Source organism: Accipiter gentilis, chromosome 26, assembly GCF_929443795.1.
Source record: "Accipiter gentilis chromosome 26, bAccGen1.1, whole genome shotgun sequence".
Taxonomy (NCBI): Eukaryota; Metazoa; Chordata; class Aves; order Accipitriformes; family Accipitridae; genus Astur; species Astur gentilis.
Genome location: NC_064905.1, coordinates 15207162 through 15234982, shown reverse-complemented (window position 1 = coordinate 15234982; position 27821 = coordinate 15207162). Strand labels below are relative to the sequence as shown.

At 42.0% G+C, this 27821-nt stretch overlaps 1 protein-coding gene across 1 annotated transcript in view; it reads left to right on the top strand.

The window, feature by feature from the left end:
• Window positions 1–681: 681 nt before the first annotated feature.
• The window catches only part of GALNT10 (polypeptide N-acetylgalactosaminyltransferase 10), a 90987-nt gene continuing 63847 nt past the window's right edge, over window positions 682–27821 (top strand). Inside the window, exon 1 of the mRNA XM_049829610.1 lies at window positions 682–1065. Coding sequence (XP_049685567.1) covers window positions 859–1065 — 207 coding nt within the window. The 5' untranslated portion in view covers window positions 682–858. The remainder of the gene's footprint in view (window positions 1066–27821) is intronic.

Sequence of the window (27821 nt, the reverse complement as noted above, 5' to 3'; positions counted from 1 at the left end):
CCCCCCCCCCCCCCCCCAGGTGCTGCGCATCCCTGGGGGGAGCTGCAGCCCCTCGGGGAGCGCCTGCACCCCTTCGGGCTCCTCTACCCGCCCTCGCAAAGCCCGGCCCAGGCCTTGGGCCCCACTTAACCCCGGGGACCGACTCCGTCTCGCCGGTTCCCCCGGTCCCCTCCGGTTGCTGGCCCCGTCCCTTCTCGCCCCCCCAAGGGGCTCCATCCCTTGCGAAGCCCTTCTATGGTTTTTTTTAGGGAGAGCATTAACCAGCGCTGAGCTCCTGCTCACCCCACAGCCCCCGGCCAGCTGCTGCCGCAGGGGCCGGCGCTTAATGGCCGTGGTTAATTCCGCCGGGCTGCTAATTGCGGAGCCTGCCTGAAGCAATTAACCACCTCGATTTCCCTCACCGACGGCCGGTTCGGAGCCCGCTCCCCGCCCTCACCCGCGGCACCCACCCGCCGGTGCCGCGGCATCTTTCGAGAGCCGTTATTAAGAGAGTCATTAAGGGAGAGTCATTAGCGGGGAGAGAACGGGCGCGGAGGGGGGGGGAGGGAGGGGGCGGAGCGGGGGAGGGGGCGCGGGCTCTCGGCGGGGCGGGGCGGGGCCGCCCTCCGGCGGCGGTGGTGGGCGGGGCCGGCGGGGCCACGCCTCTCCCCCCCGCGCGCGGAGCGGAGCGGAAGTGCCGGAGTTGCCGCCCGCCGCCGCTGCCGCCGCCGCGCGCGCGGGGGAAAGTTGGTCTCCCTCAGGGCGGCGGCGGGGGCGGCCGGGCCGGGCCGCGCTCCTTCCTTCCCTTTTCCCTCCCTTTTCCTTCCTTCTTCCCTGCCTTCCTCCTCCTCCTCCTCCTCCTCCCCGGCGGTGGCTCCGATGCGGCGGAAGCAGAAGCGGCTGCTGCAGGCGGTGGGGCTGGCGTTGGTCGCCCTCGTCTTTTTACCCAACGTGGGGCTCTGGTCCCTCTACCGCGAACGGCAGCTGGAGGGCGGCGGGGCGGCCGGCGGGGAGGGGGCTGCCGCCGCTGCTGCTCCTGCTGCTGCCGCCGCGGGGCCGCCGGGGGTAGCGGCTGGCGAAGCGCCGGTGAGTGGCGGCGTGGGGGGGTGGGGGTGTGAGGGACGCGGGGCGGGGGGGTGTGTGTGAGGGACGCGGGGCGGGGGTTGTCTCCCGTGGGAGTGGGAGCAGCCGCCTCCGCTTGAGCTGAGGGGGTTTGCGGGGGGGTGGGTGGGCGCGTCCCCCTCCCTTGTCAGCCTCGGAGGTGGCTGGCGGGGGGTAGAAGCAGCAGCCGGCCCTTCTAGAGGAGGGGGCGAGGGGCGCAGGGGGTGGGCTGCTGCGCGCCCCAGGAAGGAGCGGGGGTTCTGGGTTGGAAGGGGGAACGCGAGTACTTTCTTGGCAATTCGCGGATGCGGGGACCGGAGGGTGCGCTTGGCTTTTTTTTTTTTGGCTGAGCTCGGTAAGGTGGATAAAGCGAGGTTCTTTGCTGCTCGGAACAAGGAGTGAGGAAGGGGAGGTTGTGTCCCCCCTTGCTTAGAAGAGGACGGTGATTCTGTCTCCGAAGGGTGTGCCTCTCTGCCGTTTCTCTTTACCTGCCTCGGAAAGGTGCGGGGAACAACCATCACCCGTTACCTCTGGGTCCCCGCAGAACTTAAGGCAAGGGCTAGCAGAAAGTACCAGGTAGGAGACTGAAGACTACATCTGTGCACCGATCCTCCTTTGGGAGAAGAGGAGTGGATAACTCTTCCTGAGAGAGGCAGAGGATGCCTGCTGGATACATGGCCTGATGATATTGCAGCACATGACTGCATTCCTTTCTTGTCCCACTGGTGTAGTAGTAAATTTAACGGACAAACCCTTCTGCTTAGCGTGCGAGACAGGAAGGCTAGATCACCCAAATTAGACGTTTGGAAGCTCAGTTTAGCTGCATTTAGTTTTGGCTATGTAATTGCTTTATCCCCTTCTGGGTTTAGCTTTATACCATTAAGAATGATTGGGACTTGAAAGCTTGAAATGTCAGTGTGTAACTATCAGTTCAGCTGCCACTCTACAAGGCTCTGCTTGTTCAAAACCACTTAAAACTCTTAGTTGTCTAAATCTTTCCCTCCTTGGAGACTTGCTGCTATGACTGCACTATAAAGGTGGAGAAACCTACTGTGGCAATTTCTGCTCTGAGGGAGAGAAGGCTCTCAGAAAGAGGTGTAGTCAAACTGAGACTGAGTGAGCTCAGAAGAAACGTTTTTTCATATTCAGGCATTTAATGCAAGTCTAGGTGTAACCATGATCATATCCTTGTAATGTCCCATGCTAGTAGGGAAAGGGATCTGCTGTTACCTGCCATAAAACATAAATCTGTAGCGGATCCTCAAACCTGCACAGAAATCCCTTTAGTGTGCGCAGTGGTCATTACATGCCTGGAGCTCCTGACGTTTCTGCTTTACGCTTGTATTTCTGCTGGATGCAGGGCATCTATTTTGCATGACGGACAAAAAATCAAGCACTGTAGTCCACTGCTCCATAGCTTCACATGGTATGGTGTTACGGCAAAATGAAGACCATTGTAAAATCACGTGTCTTCTAGAGGTTATGAGGAAGAAGTTGGTAATTATTCTTAGGAAGCTTCAAAGTTCCTTGTTAGAAGTAGCAGTTAATTCTGGTTAAATCTATAAGGGATGAAAAAAAAAAAACAAACCAGTGACAGGCTGACTTTTTATTTTTGGTCTTCCAAAATTGTCCTTGTGCTATGGGCTTCGGGTAGCTGTAAGCCAGGCAGTTCCTATGGTGCAGTACATCACTGTTGATTTCTGTGTATGTTCAGTGTTTTCCGTTGTACAGAATGTTGACTCCATTTTTCTTCATGTCTCTTTAAAGTATGGCAGCTGTCAGTAAATTGAGATCTGCTTTTGTTTTGATGGTGTGTTAAGCTGGGCAGGAAAAGTCTGTGCAGCTTACAGGAGAATTTCCAATAAAACCTCTCTGCACTTGTGTAAATCGGAGTTACTGCGTTTTAGGCTGAAGGCTTCATCTTCCAGTCTAATTAATGTGGAATTATGGGCTGCAGTGGGTCTGTAAGTGAAGATACACTTGTACCATATGCCTATTTTTTTTTTTTAAGGATTGGGCCCTGCAGTGATAGCTCCTGTTACACTGAGCAAGGGAAAGCATACCCTAAAGGACAACTGGCTGTCTTGGTAAAAATAATTTCAGGTGAAGCAGAATGAAGACAAAACAGATGTGGGGGGTTTTTTTGGTGGTTTTTTTTTTCTTCTTTTCCTTTTTACTGTTGTCATAGAGGTATCTTCCATCTGACTGCAGAGAGTTTTTTGGGCATCCTCAGATTCAATGGTTCCAGCCTCTCTTCCTTGGTCCTGACAGACATTCATGGTTTATGTACTTACTAATCAACTTCCAGCTTGTAAATGAATATGCTGTTTGTCCGCTTGTTCATGAAGCCACTCGGAAGAGCTGACTTCTTGATACTAAAACTCTAGATGACAGGAGGCTATATCATAAAAAATTATACTCTTAGCAGTCAGAAAAGATTTTCTTCTGTTTCTGGCTTTAATTTGCCTTTTTGAGCAGGCTAATCTTTGAATTGAGGACATTCGGATGTGATACAGAATTGAGCTTTTCAATGAAATCTCTGTCCAGGCTCATTCTTTCTCTTTAAATGGTGACTGCTGTTTCAGTCAGTAATTTTATCTTTCAGAGTAGCAGCAGAAGAGGGAAGAAGGTTTTAAGAAACAGCTGAATTAAAGCTCTAAAGCAATTCCTAGAACATAGAGTTGTGATGCTAAAATTTGGAAGTTTAAAGCCTGCTAGGAGTTTTTGTTGTCTGTCTTGTGCTGCGTGTTACCTTCAAAATGGCAATATATCAGTGTAGGCGATTTTGCCTTATTTAATCTTTCCAGTGCCTGAAACAAATATGTCAGAAAATTAAGCAATCAGAAGCCATGTAAATATATTCTAGAAAAGATTATGCTAAATGGTTTCTGCAGAAGTGCCTAGGCAGCTAATTGCTTCTGTATTTACATGTTCAGGGAAAACATTACGGTGGCTGAAAATAATGTATTGTCTTAATAAAGTGGATTAGGTCTGTGTTCTTTCCTTCTGCCTTTGGGTTTGTTCTGCAGCTCTGTTGGGTGCTTCTTGCTCTGCAGAGAAGGGGTGGCCTTAAGTCATCAAGGTCTTGGCCTCAAGGTCGTGCTGCAGATCTCTTTAGAAAAGCTGATGCACTGAGTTACTCTTCACTACATCTGCATGCTCAGAAGTGTCTTTTATCAGTGTGTATGTACAGTTGCTCAGCAGATGATATGAATTAGGAAGTCCTTTTTTCATGGTGTGTGTAACAGGTTTGGCTAGTGTTGTGGCTTTAAGTGGGGTTGATGGTATCAAGATGCTGAAGTGTTTCTGCAGACAGCAAAAGTATTAGCTTAGAAGCTTCTTATACTTCTTGATTGTACTTTCGGCTCACCAGTATGTGGGTATTGGTATGCTCATGTAATGCAGATTGACTTTCGTGTAGTTTCATCTTTTTCTTTTTTTAACAAGTATTCAATAAGTAAAAACATATGATCTGTAGGTGTGGGGGTAGAAAAAAGCAAGAGAAATGCAGCTATTCCTTTTCTCTCTCAGATCTCTGCTGTCTGCCTCAGAGGCTGCTGGGCATCCTCAGCCAAAATGTGGTGTAGTCCTAATGTGTAGTCCTGCAGTACATAAACCACTGAAGAGTTAGTTTGTGGGCTAGTGGTTTATGCTTGGGCTAATGCGAGTGTTTATGTGACATCTAATGCTCTGCAGAGATACTACTCTGTACCTGTGTGGTCAGGCTGGAGATCTGCACTCTGCATGATACCTGCTGTTATGGGAATGTGGCATTTGAACTTGGAGAGATACTAAGATTGAACATCTCTCTCTTGGAATTACTGGCTAAAAGCATTGTAGCAAATTAGCTGCCTTTTACTGCATGCGTTTTTATCTGATGTGATGCATTCTTTATGGAGTCACCCTGTAGCTTGTTGTAGTAGTAATTTGTGCTCTATAAATTAATTCACGAGCATGATGGAAGTATATAAATCACATAGGTGATTGTGTGGTGCCCTCTGCTGCCAGCCTGCTGGAGTGAAGTGGGATGTACCTACCTGCCTGCTAGTACGTTGTGAATGAGAAACTAGCTGCAAACTTGTGATTAAAAAAAAATGTTTGCAAGAAGGCTCCTTTTTGAAAGTTTGGGGTTGTAAACTTTGGCTTTAGTGCAATTAAGCTTAGTTTCCAGCTGGTATTGCTGAAAATGTAGCCCTAATGATGAGCTGAGTGGGGAGTGATGCTGTGCTGCCTTTGAGACTGCTGCTGCTTACGTCCTCTTCAGCAGAGGAAGATCATCAGCTTTGCCATTCTGACCTGGGGACAGCTATGAGGCTGTCAAGGATTGTCAGCTTCATGTTGCGGTTGGCAAAAGCTAATAAGGAAGAGGGTGGTTTAGCAGACTTTGTAGTGCCAAGGCTGGGGAGGGAGGAGAAGGGCTTGGGAAAAGCGAGGGGAAAACCTTCTGCTCTCTGCCAGCTGGAGGTAAATAGAACAACCCACTTGCCACGCTTCCTATGCAGGTTTCTGTGGCAGTTACACTGCGTGTGCCCCAGATCTTGCTACTGCGGTGGAACTTCGGCTTGGCTCCTTGCAGACCTCTTGGAGACTGCTGTGTTGGCAGTTGTATTTGCTAGTCACTCACCAGCTGATACAAGAGCGAACTTTGAAAAGCTTATTTTGATAAGCATAGTGTAAAACAGTTGGCATCTAAGGACTGAAGTGCAAGTGCTAGAGCTGAACAAGCCTATTTTAATTTAAGAGTCAATGTTTTCCAGTATGGGCTACTCTGAAGTTGATCACTTCAGTGCACTTGTGAAATGACCAGGTTTTCCTGGACTCGTTAAGTGTGGACCACACTTTCCCATTAAAATTTGGAAAAGATGTTTGTTAAGAAACTGGAGCTTTCAGTGGTCTTCACCCAGGGTCTCATTATTCCTTCTGGTGATTTTCACTGTAATGGCAACACAGAGCTGAACGAACGAATGGACTGTATTCTAGGTCTCCTATGCTGTGTGAAAATAAAAGGTTTATTATACTTGCTGGGTTTTAGGGGAGGTTGTCTCTATCGTGGAGCAGATGCCGCTGTTATTGGACAAGTGGTTCTGTTTTGCCATTCAGATGTGCTCTGTATGAAGTTCTTAATAGCTGCAATGGTTACCTTTCTTCATGGCAGGGGAAAACTTTTTGGTTCCTGGCACCTGGACTACTTTTTAGGTCACTGGTGAAAACAATAATCATACAGCGATCTCCAGAGCTGTGGGTTTTTTCTGTATGAATATGGATCAAATTGTGAGAGACGGCAAGATTTAAGAGCAACTATAGTTACAAATTTCCTGGCAGATAACTGCTGTGTATTTGACTAAGCGGACTGGAAAGTTTCTTACCACTGCTGAGGAGTGGTTTTGAAATTAGGCAGAAAAATGCTATCAATCAGACTTTTGGTTATATAGTATCATGTTCCACTCCCTGTTTAAATACAGTTACAGGCATTACTGTAAAGAGATAAAGAACTGCAGTTAACCTTCCTGTCACTCTTGTATTTGCCTCCCTGTGGAGCCAGCTATAATCTTGCTTACACTGCATAAGAACAAATCCTGTCTAACTTAAACTTTGAGGAAATTGTTATCCAGGCGTAAAAGCAATCTGCACGCTGCTCCTGTTTGCAGCCTTTTCTTATACTAGGCAACATGGGCAGGTAGCCTTTGGCTTCCTTCTGGAAAGTAAAGAGCTGGTGGGGTGCATTAGGAGTTTGTAGGAGGTATTCCACTGTGTGCTGGAAATATCACTAGGAAAAAAAAAATTGTGCTGCAGAAATTCGTTTTGATCCACTATGAAAGCAGGCGTTTCAACCTGCTAACTTGGTATCCTGTTGACTTTAGCAGAGCTGTCATTGGTAGGCTTTCATGGAGTGCACCTTAACTGGAGTGCACTACGCTGAGTTTCATGGTATTTCAGATGGTGTAAATGCTTATGTAAACAAAGCTGCTGTGATATTTACCATCAGAGGACACTCTCTTTCTCTCTCTAGTGTCCATCATGCTTCATGTTTTCCATCCTATTAACTCTGTTGAGTAACCTCTAAGTTATGCCACTTTAAATTGTTTGATAGCAGCATGAATAATGCATGATACTGTGTAGCCACAGGGAGAGAGGTGGCTGCAGTGACTTTGTGCATATGAAATCTTTTAATAGTAATATGGACTCTCAGGTTAAGTGGCCCGAGTGTATGTGTAGATTTTCTTCTGGATCACCTTTACTAGAAAACTGGAAAGGAATTTTTCCATGGCTGAATGGATTAAAAACTGGCTATTCTGATGGGATATACTGTGATGGAAAACAGACATTAATGATTATTTAAATAGTCAGTCATTTAAATGTTATTTAAATGTTACTTCAATCAGATTGAGGTAGACTGGGTTAAAGCTGAATAGTTACTTTTTGTTAACCTTGTATCTTTCTGTTCCTACTCTGGAATCAAATCGGGAATAGCCCTTCTGCCCTACATCTGCACTTTGTCTTAACCTGAGCTAACTTTCTGGGACAGAACAGTTTTGGTCAGTCCTAGCGCAGTTTGGCCACCCATGTATTCCTTCCAGATACAGCTTGGCCTGGGATTCCTCTGCTTCTAGAGAGAAGTATAAAATACATTCAGACTTGAGTTCAGGTCCCAGATTGGTTGCAAAACTGGTAGCTGTCAGTGGGAATTTTTAGCTGTTAACAGAAAGTGTGAATTTGTTTATCAGATTTCACAGACTCCTGAACAAATCCTGATGCTCGAGTCACTTTCAGGAGTATAATAGCATGATGCTTTATTTCCAAATCCCAGGGATAATAGCCTCCCCTTTCTAATTTTAAATTTTCATATTCTACTTTTGGACTGCCTTTTGTCTTGTTTGTGATGAATAAACTTTCAAATTCTCTGTGATCTCTTTAAGAGTCTACTTGTGGTATTACCTCCAGATCTGGCATGCTGCTCATGACTTCTTACAACCCAGGGAGCTAGGAAGTGTTACTGGTCCTGCTTTATTCAAGATGAAACCTAACTTCTCAGCAGTAATGGTATCTTTTCTATCAGTGTAACCGACACTCGTGGTGGTATTTCCTGCATTTTATGTTACCCTGGCTAAATGACGGATAGGTAACAAGGAAGGGAGTGTTTATCTAGGCAGCTTTGTTAAGAATATAAGTAGTACTGGATATCAAATTATGGCTGACTTGTCAGACTGTGCCTCTTTTGTTAGATTTAAAGGGTCTGGCAAATGATCGGAGAAAGCTACAGATAAGTAAATCAATATGTAGCACAATAAGTTGCCAAGCAGCCCTCCTTTTCAAATGCCTGGGTAGAAGAGCAACTTCTACTGTGTCTGAGATCTGCTGGCAGCTCTGCATCCGAAGTCTTGTGTACCTCCTAAAATATAAGAAATATGTCAATTGTCATGTCTCCTTATTGTTCATAAACTTGATAAAGCTTTAAATTTCAGCTTCGAAGAAGGGAGATCTACCATTTCTTGGTCCTTAAGTTTTCTTTTCTTTAAGTAATTGGCTCTTTTCTCTGCCCTTTTGCAGTTCCTTCATTTTCTGTAATCTTAGCTCCAGGGTTAAAAGAGAGCTCTCTAGAGCATATATCTGTAATTAAGGCTTTTTAACCACAGTTGCAGTGGAGTATAAGCAGTGCTCCGGTGTTGCCAATACCCAGGGAAGAAACTTGCTTCAGTAGACGAGCTGTTGATTTTATAATAACTGAATCCCAGTCGTGGAGTTCCCTCTGACACTGCTTCATCTCTTCCCACTTTGATAAGTTGTCTTTCTAAGGTTGATGACCATTAATGGCATATCTTCTGTAGCTCACAAATAAAAATATTTTATTTACTCTGCCTGTCATTTTCTTGGAAACACAGGCTGCCAGCTATTGTGAGTAGTGTCCCTCATGAGTGTATTCAGAAAGCTTGAGGAAATGTCATCCAGCTCATTTCTAAGGTCTGACTTTGGGTCTTACTGCAACTCTGTCCAGCCATCTGAACTAAAACAAAGCTTTCATTAACTGTACTGATAGCTGGTGGCATTCAGCAGACTTTCCTCTTCTGGATGTCACAATATAAACACATGAACTAGTTGCCACTAACATGAGTTAGGGATGAAATTCCTCACTTAGTCCAGGTGCTCTTGGAGATCTTACAACTGCAGTGGACAAGAGCACGCTTAGGGGCAATTACTAAACAGTAGCTGCTGGCTTAAAATTTGCACCCTACAAAACTTGGTTTATATTACTATATCCTTTGCTTTTCTGTACTACTGAGTCAAACTGAAATAAGCAGCTTAAAGATATTAAGGGTTTAAAATGGAAACCCTATTTTAAGTGAGTTGGTGTAACTCCTGTGGGTATTATGATTCTTTCCTTAGAAATAGAAAGCAAAGGAAGGGGAGGAGGATGGAGTCAGCAAAGGCTTGACTGCATAGCACCACCCAACCTGGTGAAGTCCACTCTTAATGTTTATTTAGTGACTGTGTCTTCTGTTCTCAACTCCTTATTAATTTTTCAGCTGTAATAACTTTTTTCTTCCCACTTAGCACAACAAGTAGCAGAAAGCAACTTCTAAAAACTGTCTTTCAAAACAGTGAATGCTGGCATCTTTCCCTGTTAAGCTGAGCATTGCCTCTGCAGTGAGGTAACTAATTTCTGTTCAGAGTGTCTCCCTTCAACACTACTATGTATTTCTCGCATGTATGTCATGTGTAGCTGATGTAGCAGTGACTTGACATATTTCCCTGATGTAGCTTTCAAATAGAGAACTTGTGAACCACAACCACATAGAATGGGCCAGGGTGACTGCTGAAGTCAAAATTCCAAAAGGCATTTCAGAGTATTTTTTTAAAGGCACAGAAACTGCAGCTGTTTACTGAAATAATGACCAAGGGATTAAATTTCAAATGTTAAAGGGTGGTTTTCCAGGTACAAATATTTGAACTTGTCTTAAACTTGGATGACTGTAAATGAACTCTGTCTCCCTGTTGCAGAGCTATTTCGCCATTAAAAAAAAAGGATTTGCAGAATAACAGTAAATCAGTCTGTCTCCTGCAAGAACTTTCTGGATGCATGAAATCTTCCTTCTTGTTTGACTACTCTCCCTTTCCAAAAATCTGATTAGAATGACATTTTGTCTATCTTAGTCAAAGTCTTCTGGTGTCTTAGGGCTTTATCAGATCTTATCTGGAAGCATTGTCAGCTGTCCCTCCTACATGCAGAGCTGCTTTGCTTCTGCCCTCTTGAACAACTGTTTTTACAAGATTAAGTTGTTATGAAAAGTTCTGCTCAGCTTGATCTCTAAAGCCTAAAGTCCTTTGCTTGCAGTTATGTGTGCAAGCTAAGGTGACTTTTCAAAGCAAAGTCATCTTCTCCAATTCGGAAGATCTAACATTTAAACTCTCTAGTAGCCAGTCTTGTTTTTTCTCAGTGGAAGATCGCAGAGGCTTGTCTTTGCATAAATTATCTTGTGTTCAAATTCATTTGGGAAGTTACTTTTAACCAGGTCATGATACTAGCAAGAAAACAATTTTTCTCCATGATGGGAACGAGGTACTTTTTTTCCTTCTTGAGCTTACCTAACATTTTTCAGCCTTCAGATGAAGTCCAAAGAAGAAATTTTCGCAGGGACTAGTAAGCATGAGCTGTTGCTTAATAAATAAAACAGGTAGAACAGAGTTTGAGTGTTCTTAATGTTTAGACCAAAGTTTTCAAAGATGTCTTGGAGTGTGATGTTCCTTTGAAAAATAAGAGTCTTAGTGACTTTGATCTAGGGTATGATACAAAAATAACCACATAACCAGGTCTAGCACCCGTAAGATTTTTTTTTTTGTTTTCTCTTTTTTATATTATTATTTTTAAAAGAGTAAGCAGCTCCTTCACTTCTGCTGAGACTGACTTTAATCTTAACTCTGCTTTGTTGGAAGTAGCTCTCTTTAGACACTGTACTTTCAGCTTAGATATATAAAAGCAAAATATATTCCCTCACTAAAGAAAATCAGAACCCCAAAAGCTAGATAAATATAGGCATAACTATGTTGTAAAGGACTTCAGTTAGGCAAGTAAGTTATTTTCTGTAACATTACAGAAGGTCACTTAAATTTAGCCCAACTGTCAGTTCCATGTTAGCCACTACATAACAGGCTTATTCTGGATCTCAAAAAGAAGTGAACCCTGCGATTATCTTCTGTCTTTTGATTTATCTTCCAGGTGGCCTGTTGCCAGGGTTTAGTGTGTGATAGCCAAGTAATAAGGAATAACCCTTTTTTTTTTCCCACTCCTGCGTATGTTAGTTCTGCTGATCCACCAAATACATTCTGGATTGCTGCTTCTCCTTGATTGTCAGGCTGCAGCTTACTGTGTTGGAAATATCTAAAACTCCTATTGATGTTTTGCTGTTGCATGCTGCCTAATTTTTTGTGTCTGTTTTGGAATCTGATTCAAGGTACTAATTTAGCTGGGGGGTGTTGGGCAGAAATATCTCCCTTCAGAAAACCAGCATCTGTTCACAGGTCTTGTTCACAGCAGCAAAGGAGTTATATTGGTACAGTTAAAGTGTTTGGAATGAGACTTCTCAAAATTATTTTGCTTGCCTGATTCTGAGGGCATAGAAGTAAGCTGCAAAATTATCTGCAAAGTATTGGAAGACCTGGGGTTTTGATATAGAAACTGGCAGAAGTGTATTTGGTTATACATATGGAGACCACAGGACTATCCAAGTTATCATTGGTGCCATTTTCCTGCTGCTGCTGCTGATTCTTTGGAAATGTGGTTATTTCCCCATTCTGCCCCAGATTGTTTCTGGTCTTCAGGTGGGGTTGTGTGCTCTGCGAATGAGGAGGATTGGAAAAGTCTTATTGGCAATGTGTGAAGGTCCTACTTGTGTTCTCCTTGATTTTGGTTGCTGCAGAGTATCTGTGTGTAAAAGATAATAGGTTTTCTTTCACCATAGTTGCGTATTTTCTGCAAATAGGAACTTGGGCCAGATGATTACTGAAAAGGAGTCCTTGGCAAAGCAATTACAAACTAACAAGAAAGTATGTTGAATGTCAGTCTGTGCCAAGACCCTTTTCCTTGCATTTTGGCCAAAGCTGTTATCAGCAGAAACTAATACGGGTTACCATGGGTGAAAGGCCTAAGCTCTAGGAACAAGTGATGTCTTGTGGCTTTACGAGTGCTGATATTTTTATAAGAAGAGGCTGCTCATAGTAGAAATGCATCTGAGAAGCTGTGAATTGATGCATGTGAGCAGAGAGCACTGGCATTGCCGATAAATTAGCTGGGAATTGTCAGTCATGTAAAAACTCAAATTTTTGCTTAACCTGAAAATGATAAATGAAATATAAACCTACATATTTTCTCTCTGGATATTTGAAAACAATAAGTCATCTGAAAACTTGTTTTTTAAAATTATTTCTAGAGGGTATCGAGTTTTTAAGTCTAATGCAGTGAAGTCTATTTTTATAGTCCTTGAAAACAAAACCTGACAGACCATATTTGCCAGCACTTATATTGCTCTGGTGACAGTGCTGCTTTTTAAAGCATGCCAGAGGAAATGCTCTGTGCCGGAGCATATGTCAGTGATTAGTGGGACCACTGCTGCAGGATGAAGTGGGAGAAATATAGTTGTGTGTAGAAAAAGCTGAATGGACAGAATATGAGAAATGTAGTGGTTTATGGATTGGTTTTACAGTAGGAATGGAAAATAGTTATTTTTAGAGTTATCTGCATGTAAGTGACATGCTGTCTTCCCAATCAGTTGAGGTTTAACTGAGAGGACAACTGGTGCCTTCCTCTGTATGTTTCCCTTAATTTCATCTTAATTTAGAAAACTGTTTGCCCTTTGAATCTATCACTGTTTATATAAGCAGGTATTTGCATGCTTTGTTTATGCCAGAGTGAACTGAAAGCCCTAGGAAGTGAGACTTTGGTACCCAACTCTTTTTGTGGATTTAGGCCTAAGTGGATTTAAGGGCTCAGGCAGAGAGTGATCCTCAGAAACTAGCTGATACTCTCCAGACCTGACATCCTGGGCCCAGAGTTCTTGCCACTGAAGCCCCTGGGGTGTGTTGCTTATGTTTAGCTTCTGCGTAGCTCTTGCCACCGCTGCCTCCTCCTCCCTGAAGCCCAGCAACCATCCTTAGCATTGACCACCTCTTGTCAAGGGTGCAGGGTTCAGAGCACAGCTCTCAGACTGGAGTTCTGCACGAGCCACGTGGGACTCGAGGTACTTGCATTTGGAGCCCTCGGGTGGAGGGGAGAGGAGAACAGTGCCCTGCTACCATTTCACAGGATCATTGATGGCTTTTACTCAAGAGTAGCAGTGCAGTAGCACTCAATCGACTTTGCCTCTCTGTTTTGACTGTGCAAAATAACAAATAACCCCTGCTCCGTGTTTGAGCAGAACAGCTCAGGCATCAAAGCATGCAAACAGGTATGAGTGTGTGATTCTTATGCAACATAGAGGCCACCTTGTACATAAGAGCCATGTACCGAAGACGTGGAGAAATCAAAAGTCAAAAGCCTGTCTTACCCGGTTGTTTTGAACTTGATCCTGAAGGGGCCTACAGACCTTACTCAAGGACATAGACCCTGCTTTGGGAATCGCAAAGCTGGAAGTTGAGCTGCAAGATGCACACCGTTGCAGTATCCAAGTTTCTTGTAGATTTAGCCCTCTACATCATAGATGTAGTCATCACTCAAGTGCTGTAAAAGATGTTCTCCTGCCTTACCCTATTCTTCATATCTTGTCAGTTATGTTCGAGTACGTCAAAATTCTTCTATTCAGTATAAATGGGAGCAAAAAGAAAATGCCCTGTTCCCTTTATCACAATTGTTGTCTGTATTTGAGCTTTTCCGGTATTTGTTTATGAAAACTGCTTGTTTTCCCCTCTGAAATCTTTTTGTCGGAGCAGCTCAATACAACTTGGATTAAGGGAAGTTGCAAGAGGTTAGAGAATCCCTGAAAACTAGAAAAAGAATGTATTGGACTGCTGCATAGCACTACCCTGCTAGTATCAAAATTAGACTGGTACTTTTTGTAGAGTAGACATCTGGCTGTTAATATTTAAAGAAATAATACAAGAAGCCAAGTTATTTCCAATTAAATCCAAGTTATGGAATAATTGTCTTGAGGTCACTACAGCTGTGGCTTACCTGTCTTATGCTCTTTTTTGTGTAGAATTTTTCCTTACATTTAAGAGTTTTTAAAGCTATTTTAGGTCTGTGTTTTGCTAGCCTGTAAATTTCTTGCTTTTGAGTAACTCTTGAGATAATTGGAAAAACAGAATTAAATTTTTGGGCCCTTTAGGGAGAAGTGATGGCTTCATGAGTATTGATTTGTATTTGTGTAGCACACAGAAGACCCAGTTGGGAATTTGCAAGGAGAAAGTAAAACACCCAAAGGAAGACTGCTTCCCATAAAGAAACATCAACTGAAAGTATATTTATTTTCCTCCCCTAAAGTTGCTCTACAGAAAATGCCTTAAAAATTAGATTGTTTGCTGGTACTTGTACCAAAAAAAAAAAAAAGCAGCTTCTCAGCAATGCAATAATTTGATTTTATATGGTGTCACAAGTACTGCACAGCTTTCTGAAAGAGACAGCTGGATTTTCACTAGTGACTGAATCCAGTGTTTAAAGATCTTGGGCGTTTTCAGCCTTCTGATTGTGGCGTCTCTCTGGGTTTTGTAATTTCTTCATACTTGAATCTGCTGGCTCAGGTATGAGATTTCTGGATCCAGTTTCTCCTTCCTCAGCTTGTCAGAGCTGTGAAAGGATCTGATCTGACTTTGAAACCTTGATTATTTTTAATCTCTTTTTAATTCTGTACAACTGTTAAAGGTCTAAACATTTAAGAGGAGCACCAGCTTACCTCATTTGTGAGTCACACCTTTACAATAGCAGGATGTCTTCAGCAAAATGTTTTCAAGCTCATTGAAGTTGGATCTGTTAGTAATGGGTGCATGTGTGGTTTTGGCTGTGTCTGCAGATATGGTGTGGATTTTTAGCAGAAGTATGTGTACAAGTGGCTCTTTGAAAGGCTGCTGTTCCTGGGTAGCAAAGGAAAGGCAATGGCTCTCACTGGAAGACCGGCAGTGAGGCATGGTGTTCATCCCTCCTCCTTTGATGGAAGGCTATTGAAAACTATCTGTATCTCTTGCTGGTGAAGTGTTGTGATGCACTGTTAAGGTAGACTTGTTCATTGACTTGAGTGATCTCCTCTGTTCAGGAGGTGGAAAAGAATATCAAAGAAAATCATCTTCTATCTTATTTATAAACTTCATCAGCTTAACATGAATGAGTTTGGGCATGTGTTCAATGCTGCTAGATTATGCAGTTAGGATTCTGTTCTGGCTTCCTAAACGAGAACAATGTGGAACACATCACCATTCAGTGTGTGTAATCTGTTCTTGGTTCTGTGCTCTGTGTGGTCAGAAAGAAGGGTCAGGAATTAAATAAAGAGATCAGTTTGTGCACCTGGATCTTTTTTGAAATCACAGGGTATAAAGCTTCTAAAGCCTCTAAAAAACTCTCAGCAGCAACTCAAAAGAGGAAGCTCGTTGGCAGAGAAGACCGTGAAAGCTGCTTGGTTATAGAGTACTCTTAAAATTTAATGAAATATAATCCAACATTTTAATTGTATGTCTGGGCTTATGCATTTAATGTTGACTTTAGCAATTCTGCTTAGTACCTAATGGGGCTAAACTCTTTGTGTAACAAGGAATCTCCTCCAAAAGATCTTAATCTTAGGAAATACTAATACTTGGAAAAAACAGAGAGGGGCAGGCAGCAGTTGCAAAGATACCACCTGGTTTCTTGAAGCTCCTCGAGTTTTAAGTGTCATTCGTGTTTCAAAGCAATCTTGGCTTTAGGTTACGTTATGAAAATTTCCTCCTTACTAGTCTACAGAATGGCTTTGACAAGCTACAGCGAGTATGTAAGAGATTACTGTGATCTGCAGCAAAATGTTGGAAGCATTAAACAATGCTCTAGCAAAAGAACTGCAGAATGGCTTTCCAAAGGGATTTATTGTACCTCAACCAGCAGCTACAAATGCTGGCTTGTGTTCCTGGAATGCTGAATGTTTGAGAAATGGCAGCAGGAGTTAGTCAAGAGTTAATTCAGGTACATCCCTGCCACGTAATGCTGTACCATCACTTTAGTCAGTCCTGCAATATTGCAGGTTTTTTTGCTTTTTTGCTGTTGGCTTCTGCTTACCAGCTCTGCCTTTGCTGAGAGGTGACAATAAGAGTACACAAGGAATGCTGCTGAACCTTTTATCCTCTGACCGCTGCACACGAGATCTTTATAATTCATCTGTTTGTAGTTGAAAGGGTGGGCAGGGAAGGTTGTGTATTCCTTTGGATAGTCAAATTGTTACAGTTTTTCTCTTACACCTTTGGTGTATAGCTGTGTGCCCAGTGTGAAATGGGATGCTACTTCAGTGATTCTTGCTCTTCATGGTGGTTTACATTCAAGCCCAACATAGCATGGTGAAAGAACTGATGTAGTTCTTGTCAGTCGCGTATTCACTGACTACAAGAGTCACTGTGCCCCTTTCCAACTGCATAGACTGGTGTGGGAATGAGACTGAATGCACAGTGTATTGTGAGCTAGAGCAGTGAGCTTGAAGAAGAGGAAGTAATTTTCCATTTTTTCATCTTGTCCTCAGACAACATCCTATCCCTAACCCAGCTGGCAGAATGGGCTGCATTGGGCAAAACACTTGGCACTAACTGTAGCTGGTTGTTTTGTAGTACTAGACAGCTGGTATCCTGTGGATCTGACACAGTGCTTGACATAACCATTAATCTATGTTAATGGGATTGCCTGAGTGGCCTTAATTTTTCATTGTGGAGTCAGAAAGGTGGATGCTTCAAGTCCGTGGGACTGAATATTCGCTCCCAAGGCACCCACCCAGCTCAATGGGATTGCCTGAGTGGCCTTAATTTTTCATTGTGGAGTCAGAAAGGTGGATGCTTCAAGTCCATGGGACTGAACATTCGCTCCCAAGGCACCCACCCAGCTCAATGGTGGGAACCGTGTTCTGGTGCAGCAGGTTAAAGCGCAGCTGACACAGGAGGTGCTTGCATTAAAGCAGCAGTCTTGGAGGTGACGGATTGTGTTTCGTCTCTTGCATTCACGTGTCAGAATAGCTCTTGTTTCTCTAGTGGTCTAGAGCTTGAAATTGAAAGAAAATGGCTATCATGTAAACACTTTTGTATATATATAACAAACTATAAATGCTAATGCGTTTTGGTATTTTGCAGTGTAATGTACCATCTACAAGCAGAGTGGCATTGGTTGGATGGGCAGCTTCCAGAGAGAAAGGTGTCTGCTGTGGCTTTTGCTGCTCCATCTCTGAGTTTCTATTGCTAGGAGACGTGCTGTACTTTGGAAAGGTTATAGTTGAAAGAAGTTACAAAACAGCACACCAGCAGGGTATAATCTCCTCAAAGTAATCTCTTGGGAACTGCACATATTTGATAGATGTTTCAAGGTATAAGCCTTCTCTAAAGAGTAAAGGAAAGTTCTTTGGTATCTAAACAAAGACCCTTTGGCCTTCTGGACTTGACTTAGATGTTGTCTTCTCCTTGCTTGTGGGTGAGGAAGTGCTGTCTGAACTGTGGATATAAGGTGCTGTGCAACATATTTTAGTAGCACTTTAGCTCCCTTGACCTAATTTGCTTGCTTTTTTACTGGAGCATGGATTAGCAGTGGCTTGCTAGTGTAAAAGTAAGCAGCAGTTAATTCTTGTAAGTCAAGTCCTGTATGACTGTGATTTGGGTAATGCCATCTTTTTGGAAAAAATGGGGCAAACTCCTCAAATGAATGTGATAAAGGGTAGGCAGGGGTGATCCCGGTGCCAAGTACTGACATGACAGGCAAATTGCGTGTTAAGACTTGGATGATGCTGACTACTTCTGACTGCTGCTTTCCTTCCCTAAGTCACGACTGATCTCAGCTCTTAGCCAGAGCAGGCTTCCTTGGAGGCCTTAACACATTCCACAGGATTCCAGATTGTTCTGAAAATACTTTCTAAATGCTGTCTTAATTAAAGATTTCTTTAAGTCAGAATTAAGTTATTAAAATGTTCCAGGCATTTTCTAGAAGTCTTTGAAAGCTGACTGTACATTCCTTTCAAAGTTGATCTACTGCCTGTTATGGGTTACAAAGTAATATTGTGCTGCTTGTGGGTTACAGATAAGTTCAAATAAATGTATGATTTTTTTTTTCTTGCAGAAGTTTACCTTTTTGTGAACTGACAGTGCCATTGAGTCACTCTTCAGGATTTTGCAATTCTGTAGTTTTGGTCCTTTAGCAGTAATGGAAAAAAATGTCTAGTGTGCCTGGGAGGGCATTTCCAAAATCCCTGGGTATGTCAGACTAGGTAGTGCTGTGTAAGACAATAGACTAACAGCCATCTACAATGCTTTTGTTTTGTTTTGCAGAACCTGTGGCTGCTTCTAAAATACTGGGTAATTGTACATGATAGGTTTTGTACCTTACAGAAAAACTGCGTCGTGTGGAGTTGTTGGGAGCTCACACAGCTGGGGTGCTGCAAGTATTTAATATGCTGCTTAGGTGATTTGAAGATAACAAGTGAGATGTCCCTTTAAAGACAAGGTGCACTGTCCTGGGTTTGTCCCTACCAAGATCTGTGAGCAGAGGTGGTTCTCTGCCATTAAAATAGTGATTAGAGCCTCAAACCCAAACTGCGTTGTGACTTTTTTAGACTTGCGTACTGATATGGATTGAGTGCTGTTGGTTTGGGTTTTTAGTTAGGGTTTTAGGATATTAAAGACGCACTGCAACTAGCTGTATTCTGTGTATCTAATTGAAAAGGCTGTATATTGGAGGGAGATGAATTCCTGTAACAGTAAAGCAGAGTTCTCAGCTTAAAAGATGTGTTTGTAAGGGAGCTCTGGGCCTGCTCTCTTTCCAAATCCATGTTCTGCATAGATTATGTTCTTCCTTGCATTTTGCAGGTAGTTTGGAGAGCTAGTGGCTTCAGTAGAATTGTCAACTTTTCCTGGTGAGTACAGTCAACTTCTGCAGAAGATGATATTCAATGTCTCCTTTACTCAACCAGCGATAGGAAAACTTGGCTGCTGGTTCAAAGATGAAGTCAGTGCAGAGGTGTCTTTCTGAGCTTGCAGTTGGCCTTTGAGGTTTTGCTGCTCGGTTCTATAAAGCTGTAAAAAATTAAAAAAAAACCAAAATCAGAACCTTGTCAGTTTATGTCACTTCTGCTGGGACCCAAGAGCAGCTATGAAACTGCTTATCAAGTTGATGTTCAGATTCTGACTAGAAATTGCAAGAGCCTGTTGGATTAGAACTCAGCCCGAAAACAAATGTGTGGTTATAGAGAGCACTATTGTTATGTACATCATCCCAAATTTTTTTACAATAAGTGAGATGTTAATTTTTTTGCTTTGCAATCTTCTGATGTATCAAAAGCCATGTAATTATCTATCCTTATTAAAGGTTCTGCAGTGGGAATGGATGACTGTCTCCATATTTGCTGTGCAATTACTGTTAAGTAACAGGAAAGCCTGCTAAGTGGTCAGTCAGCAAAAGCATTACTGGGAAACTACGTGGCTATTGAGCACTTAAAAGCTGAAGACAAATTTTGAAGTGTCTTTTTTTGTTCTGAAAGAAGGATGGGAGGCAGTTCTTACAAACTTTGCACTGAGATCAGAGACTAAGCAGTGAAGGCAGTAAGTGAGTGCATTAATCTATGGGGCTGACAAAAACATTTCTTTCCTAAGAGAACAAAGTATGACAGAGTTGTTTATCTCCCTTAAGTTTCCCAGGAGATATGAACCCAAAATACATTGTGCTCAGCCTTTTCTATCACTGTACTAGATAATTTCTTTGTAAAACGTTTTGCCCAGAGAGGTCAGTTTTCTAGCACAAGCCTTGCTTCTCTGATCCTGCTCTGTTCTTGAAAGCGTTTTTCAGGTTTGCCTTGTTGGTGAGAGGCGCTTCCTCTAGAGCAGCATAGGTAAAAAGAGGTTTAGAGCTGCTTGCATTAAAAAAAGACAAGGCAATAACATAGTTGTGTGACAGTTACTTCTCTCTGACCCACGAAACAACATATATTGGGAAGGTACAGTTGAGGAAGGTTTATGCAGTTTTTGGACCGCTTCACTGCAATCTGAAGCACAAGTTATGTGTTTAGTCAGAGGATTTCCACCTGTATATTCTTCCTGTTCTCTCACTCTGGATCTGAATGGTGGGCTTTCCTTAAGGGTGTGAGGCTCTTTGCTCACAGACCATGAAGTTGTGCTGAATGTTTGCTTTTTGTTTTGAGTTGGACATTCTTGCCTGCCTGTTGGGCAAGTTGTTTCAGTTGACTTCAACCTTTCTGTACAGGAATGCCTGTTTGGGTCATAGGAACAGCTAAAATAGCTGGTTTTCCAGAATGTTTTGCCTGAGTTGTCTCTCAAGCCAAAGCCATGGAAGGCTTTTTAATACAGTAATTTGGCATGAGCAAATGCAAAGTTAGGCCGAGCATGTTGAGCTGGTGGCAGTTTAAGGCTTGCGTAGAAGCACTCCTTAAAGGAAGGGAGAGAATTTCCAGAGTGCCCTATCAGCAGCTGGTTGCATGCACAGCAGTGAAACTTTGCTCCTGTTGTATTGCTGGGAGTGAGTCCACAGCCCTTTAAGTCTCAGCTATACCTGTGATGCAAGTTGCTGTCCTTTTCCACCCTCCGTGTTTGTGTACCTCATATCTGTGCTGATTTATATAGCTCAAGAACCTTTGGAGCAGGGCAACACTATCACCTTGTTTGAATGGCTTTCATTCAGAGGGAATGGAAGACCTGGGTCAAAATTGAGTTTCTGACTGGATTAAAATCCCTGCTCTCATTCACTTCATTTGAAGCAGTAAGCCACTATTTACTTGAGATGGAGTTTAAATTTAAAAACCACAATGTAAATTACTCAGGAAGGGGTGTCATTTTGTGCACCCATAATGGTGATAACCTGGATAAAACAATTGCAGGAAACTTCTGGGGGAGAAGTGAAGGGAGGTATTCTGGGCATGGCACTCTTATGGTAATTTCTGGAGCTTATGCCTCTTACCAGAAAGATTTTGGGTGTTTGACTGGTACAATTAAAACCAGCTGCATTATGGGAATTTTAAGGGTTTTTTTTTAAAAACATTTTTAAAAAATCCCAAGAAGTCCAATTACTAGAATTCAATTCATAGGAGTTTAAAAATTGATGGTAAGTTACCTTATAAAATATAGATCACTTGAGACTAGACTAAGAGCAGGCATATGGTTTTGATTTTTTCTTTTTTTTTCCTTCAAACACTGGCACGATACTGAGGCCAGACAACTTTATTTTCCTGATGCGTTATAACCAGCTGCAGATGTTTTAGACATTCTAATGTCTAAATGGGTTCTAAATGGGCTTTGACAAATGTCTGCTGGAAGCCAGCAGCTCTAAGTATTACATGCAGAGTATTCTGAGGAAATGTTGAAGATAAAGTTTTAGGAATTAAATGTTCAGTGTCTGAACCAAGAAAATTTACTTTCTGCCCTTGTCAGGGGATTTGCTAGCTGAAAACATTCTTTTGTAAGACATGCACAGATGTTAGTTGGGACACATATAGAAACTGCAACAAATATGGCCATGGATGATCTTGCACAGTATGTTATTTACTGGCCCTCTGTTGCTAATACTGGAAGGTGGACACTTGCTTGGAAGGGTACTTAAACATATGTCTAAATGTTGAGCTGAAATTTATAACAGGTATGCAACTTTTAAGCATTAAGGCCAAAAAAAATTGATGTATTTGAACATATGGAAACGTTGTGTTTTGTGCATCAGTGACAATGGCATGGCCTACTACAGAAACTTCTGAGACATTTCAATGACTCTGTTCAGGATTAAAGAACTTTAAGTAAAGATCTTTTTGTGCTTTTTGTTTTTGCTGCATAGCTTTGAATTGAACACTTGCCTGAAGGGCATCTTCATATATATATGGGGTACAAAATGGTGCCTGCATATTCAAATGTGTGGCTTTGGGGTGGAGAAGGGACTACATGATTATTGACATGGGAATTGCATCAGATGTCCTTGACTTCCAAAATTCAGACCTCTTGATTCATCAATACATAAACCATTCACTCATTTTTCAATACCCTGAGAGGGGTTGGGAAAATACATGTGCTTTGCTGTAGACACCTTGTTAAAATGTGATTCAGTATGCAGCACCCTGAGTACTCAGTCTGGTCAATGAGAGAGGACAGGCTGAGTGCCTAAAGGCTGAATGCTCAAAACTAAGTAGCAGAAATACCCCCTTAGGCAGGGATGTGCCAAACAGGCAATACATCTGATACGGGTTGTTTATATGTTAGCAGTTCGTCAAGTAACGGTGGTCCTTATTGTTTGAAATTGTTGGGAGTTTTGCCAAAAATCTTTATAGAGACTTTTAAAGGGAAATGGGGGTTGTTGAAGTGTTATCTGTAGCTTTTTGTGCAAGGACTTTTTTGGTATTTCAGAACGAGGTATGTACCTTTATATATATATAAAGGTTAATGATGCATCTAATTTGTACCACACAGGGTAACCAAAGGGAATCTCTTTGCCGGTCTGTGTTACCCCTAAAGAGCCTTCCTCCAGCTTTGGACCAGTTTAAATATAAGCCAGCTTGTGCTCATTGAAATCCCTAGAGTCTGCCTGGCACTGGGGAGCAATTCCAAGAGAAGATTAGAGATGGCAAGCATCAATGGGTAACTACTTGAGCAGGGACCTGCATGCTTTGCTTGAAGGGACATGGCACGCTGCCCTGCAGTGGGGAGCCGTATCAAGCAAATGCAAGTCTAATGATTTGGATTTTGCTACTTCACATTAGTGTTTAAAACTGCTTAGATATAATCCTCCTAGCAAATCTCTCCATGCTTTGAAATGGCGAACATTCACTGCTGCACACTGATTTTTAAGTATGAACTGGTTATACTGAATTCTTGTGCAGCTGAACAAAGCTTCTCACTGATGCCTGGCAAAGAGGAGAAGTTTTCATGTTTGATTCTGTTTCTATAGGGGCATAAAATGGTTCTTTGTATCGATGGGCTATAACAAATTAAACATTCAGTCAAAGGTTTGGTTTTGATACTTGCCAGTTGTGTAGTAAGTCTGGAAAATGTATGTATCAAATACTTAGCGGCAGGGGGAATTCTGCTAAGTTGCTGTAGAGCTACTGGTTGTACATGTTTAGTTGGACATGTTTTCTTGTCTTACAAATTACTATTAAGAAAGTTTACATTGAAGGCTGCTGTTCATAATATATGAATCTTCTCTTAGTGGTTGCTTACCTGAGCCACAAAAGTTTTTTTTCTCCAGTCACCCAGGATGTTTCCACTGTCTCTAGAGCTTGCTCTGGTTTCTTGCCATGAATTCATCAGAAAAAAAACCCTCAAAGATAGTATTTGCCCATCAGCTGCCACTATCTTAACGTACTTGCACTCAGAGGTCCCTTCTCTGTACCGTGTATGGAGCCCAAAGTCATTGCATTTCTGATTAAAGACAAGCCACGGTTCATTTTCTGAAACGTCGATCAAAAGCATGCAGTATTTTTATGTAGCACTTGGAAGATTGATCTGAATACTTTGAAATCTGTAGTAGCTATGAACTTTGGCTTGCATCTTCTTGTAAGGGAAAGAAAATGATCCTACCTTTAATGGAAACTAGCAGAAAGTTGGCTGCTGTTTTAACTTGAAGGAATTTGGGGTGGTTTCTCATGCTTATGGTCTATGTGGAATATCTTGGCTTGTGTGAAACAACTGCTGCTTTTTGAAAATGCATTTAAAGGAATTTTGGAGGTTAAAGTATTTGATTTTCCCACATCACCACCATGTACTATAGTTTCTTCATACTTTCCCTTGGATGAAATGTTTAAGCTTACTGTAGTGAGAGCTGCACTCACTAAATTGTTCCAGTCAGAGTAGTTCTTACTGAGGATGGAGGATTAAGTGATGAAGGCTTTTAACTACACGAGCATTGGGGGGGTTTTGTAGACAGTGATCTTTCTGAAGCTTGCAAAGAAGATTACTTAAATAGAACGGTGTTGCTGTGGAGTCATTGTTGTTTAATCGGGATCTTTGGCGGTCACAGAGATTAAAATGTTAGCATGGGCTTGATGCAGTTCTGAAAACTAAAACAAGTGCCTGTTTTAAAGTTTTTTATTTAAAGGAAGGTGGTTTAAGTTGCAGCAACCAATTAGATTCAGCTGTTTGGAGATGTTAAAAATAGGTGGACTAAGCAGCCAAAAATGGGTTGAATTTCCCACCTACTAGTAAGCATTTATTGATTCCTTTAAGGGTGGGATTCCTGAGGTTTCCCTTCTGTTTTTGCAGAAGCAACTTTATGCTTTAGGAGTTTTTTAACCTTTCTGGTTCAACAAGCCTGAAAGTTGGAGGAGAGTGGAGATTGATACGTGTTCCTGTATGAGGGATTGTGAAAGTGTGAATTTGAGTTTGTGAGTGGTAAAGATAGCAGGAAGAATAGTAAATTAATTGCCTGAATATGCTCTCCTGCCTGACAAATAATGATCCAGTAACCAAACAGTGTGTGTTAAGGAGGGCTTTGACAAAAATTGTCTCAGTAGTAGAGGCGATTAGATGATCTTGCCCCCATTTTGCAGCTTACTTCCCCCTCCATTGTACTGGTATGGCTCTGGATGGAGACCTACTGTAAACTAGATCGATGAGATGAGCTGGTTTTGAAACAAGAAAAGCACCTTTTAACTGAGCTTTGCTCCCAGAGACAATGAGTATAAAACAGCAGTGTAATTCAGCAAACTGTTTTTGCTGAGCTGTGTAGAGGAAAAAGACTCACCTGTTCAAAAAATTTGCAAGGATTTGCTTCAGACCATGGACAAAAGTGTCAGGATTATCAATCTAAGATTAGTTTTACTTGAAAGTACACAGCAGCCTTGATTTTGTTTGTTTTGTTATGTGAATTGGAAAGTAATTCCACTAAATTGCATGCATTAAGAATCTTATTTTTTACTTTTGGCAAGTTTGGCATCTCATCGTTACAGTAAGTGTTATGGTCCTTCCTCCTGCTAATGTAATTTGTGAAAATCCAGTCCTACGTTGACTGCTTCTGAGCAGCTGTCCTAAATAGGATTACTGAAATGTTGACATTTATCTGAGCTTTTTACTTGTATGATTCATAATGGCTAACTGCTCTGGCTTATGCTTTTTGGGATGGTGAACATGTCTTTCCTCTTTGCATAGGGGTAGATTTATGGAAATACATAAATATTTCCTAATCCAGGAGTTTCATATGGACACTTAAATCTTGAAGTCTCTTTGCTTGTTACTTCAAGATTCAAGAGATGTTCTTAGAAATAAAAAATACTAGTTCACTTAATGTGCGGCACCTAGAGTATTTTATAACATGAGGCATGGGAAAATAGGTCTAGTTGGAGGCATTTGTGAAGCGATACTGAGAGAGAAGTGAAAACTTAAGGAGGGGTGAAAGTATTTCTTTGCTCTGTATGTGTGTTGAAGTGAATTTAGATGCATCTGAAGGACCACTCTGGTTGGCAACTTGCTATGCAATACCAAGGCTGACTTTTAGTATGCGTTGGATATGAATTATGAAGTGATCTGAGTCCATATTCAGTGTGCATCTCTTAATAGCATAAAATTATTCAAAGTTGAGTTGTTTCCTAGCATTAAATGCCTGGCATATTTATGATTCTCTTGCCTTTCTAGCAAAGGTGGTAACTTTCACATGTAGCATTTTACTTGCATTTTCAGAAGGCAGTTGCTTTTTTATATTGCCTTAAAATATGTAGCTTGTCTCCCAGTGGTCTTGCATGTGCCGACATCCAAATCTAGAACTGTATGTATTTTTAGTTCGGGATTCAGGCTAACATTCTTGGGCAAAAAAAAAAAGCTTGCCAGGTAGCATCGTGTTCCATGGTCTCATGGGGGGAGATTGCTCACAGGTTTAGGTGTGGCTGACTTTGGTTTGGGCTAAATAATCTGCCTACTTATTACTACTAGTTTTGATACACAGTGTGGTGCTTTTTTTCCTGAAGCTTGACAACCAGCCTTCCTCTTGTGGTTCCACTTTTACATAAAAAGCCATCTTTCTTAGCACAGCCTTTATCTTCCATGCATCCTTTCCCTAAGAGTAGCACTGCAGAGATGGTGTTTTCCACATCAGGTTAGCTGACTAAATGCTATGACAAATTATTACAGCTACTTGAAAGCAGATGCTGCTGTCTTTAATTTTATAGTGTCAAGTTACTCTGTCTTAAGTAAGTGCCAAAACTCTCCAGGTCCCTTTTGTAGAGGTCATTATATGTGGCTCACCTGTAAATATGTCATCCCTGTATGCCCTCTCCTTTACGGAGGGGAGAACAGGTGTTTCTACCTACTGAAAGCTGCTTCAGGCGCTTGCTGCAGGAGATGGTCATGGGGCTGTCGAATGCAATCTTTATGGGCTGGCTGGTCTTTCACAAGATGTGTTTACAGAGCATGAAATTAACATTTTTGCACAGAGGCAAATAATTGCTTACAATGGAGACTTTAGTAGCAGATTTGAAGCTTGAATGGTTATTAGGAAGGTCAGATGGAGCACATAGTGATGTCCATCTCCTGAGCAAAGTCATTCAGAGCTTTTTAGCCATTCATTTATGCTGAAAGGTTTTAAGATGTTGTAATGTTCATGCCTTGAGCTTGTTACTTTTGATAAAAATTTGTAATAGGCTGTGTTGCTGTATCTGTATATGTGGTATAGTTCCTTCAAAATAATTCTTGAATGGAAGACTATTTTATTGACTTGCAGAAAGAGGGAGGGACCCCCATTTCTGTTAACTTAGGTTTGAATTATCATCTAGTAGTACTCTAGCAGTGGCAGGGTTTTTAACAGACTTTGCAGGAAGTGTCTGTGAAACAGGCCATTGTCACGAACAAAAGGGATCTCTGAAGGCTTTCTGTGGCCAAGAGATGGGTCTAAAGGGCCAATAGGTCTTGGGTAGTGTTGGCTGTCCTAAGCTGCTCTGGTTAATGCCCTCACTCATCAGTTCAGGGTTTTTTTTTGAGCAGTGATGAAAAACTGTAACTGAAGAATGGATATTGGCAAAATTAATCAGATTGATTCTTCACTTATGATACAGATCAAATCTTGAACTTCAGTCTACTATGGTAATAAGACCAGTTCATTATCGCTAATTGCACCTCTTTATTTGTGGTTACCTTAGCGTGCTTACTCCTTCAAGGTGACTTCCCCACTCAACAGATGTGCATGTCTGACAATGTTTAAAAACCACAGAGCCTGAAGTAGATGAACTTTTTGTAAAAGAAATTCTGTTCCATTACAATTAACCATGTCACAGAATTTAGTAAGTCTGACTACTGTTAAAGGTAAGTGTCCAGTCAAACCTCAAAGTGGAGGTAGCTTTTCATCTCTGCACACCACAGTTGTAAATGGTGCTTAAGGCTTGGAGCACTCCATTTTCAAAATATCCATGCTTCTTTGGGGTGTGGGGGAGTAACCAACATCACAACAGCTGTTCTGAAAACCTTTCTAAACCGGTGCATCTTACATCCATGATCTTCCCATCGCTTTTCTGTAGGACATCATTCTTCAGAGGCAGTGGGACTTCTTACTTTGTTCACGTTGTGCTGAACAGCCTTAAACATAACCCCTTTCAGTAGTTATCCTTGTCTGTACTGAAAGCCAGTGAATGTTGCTTTTATAA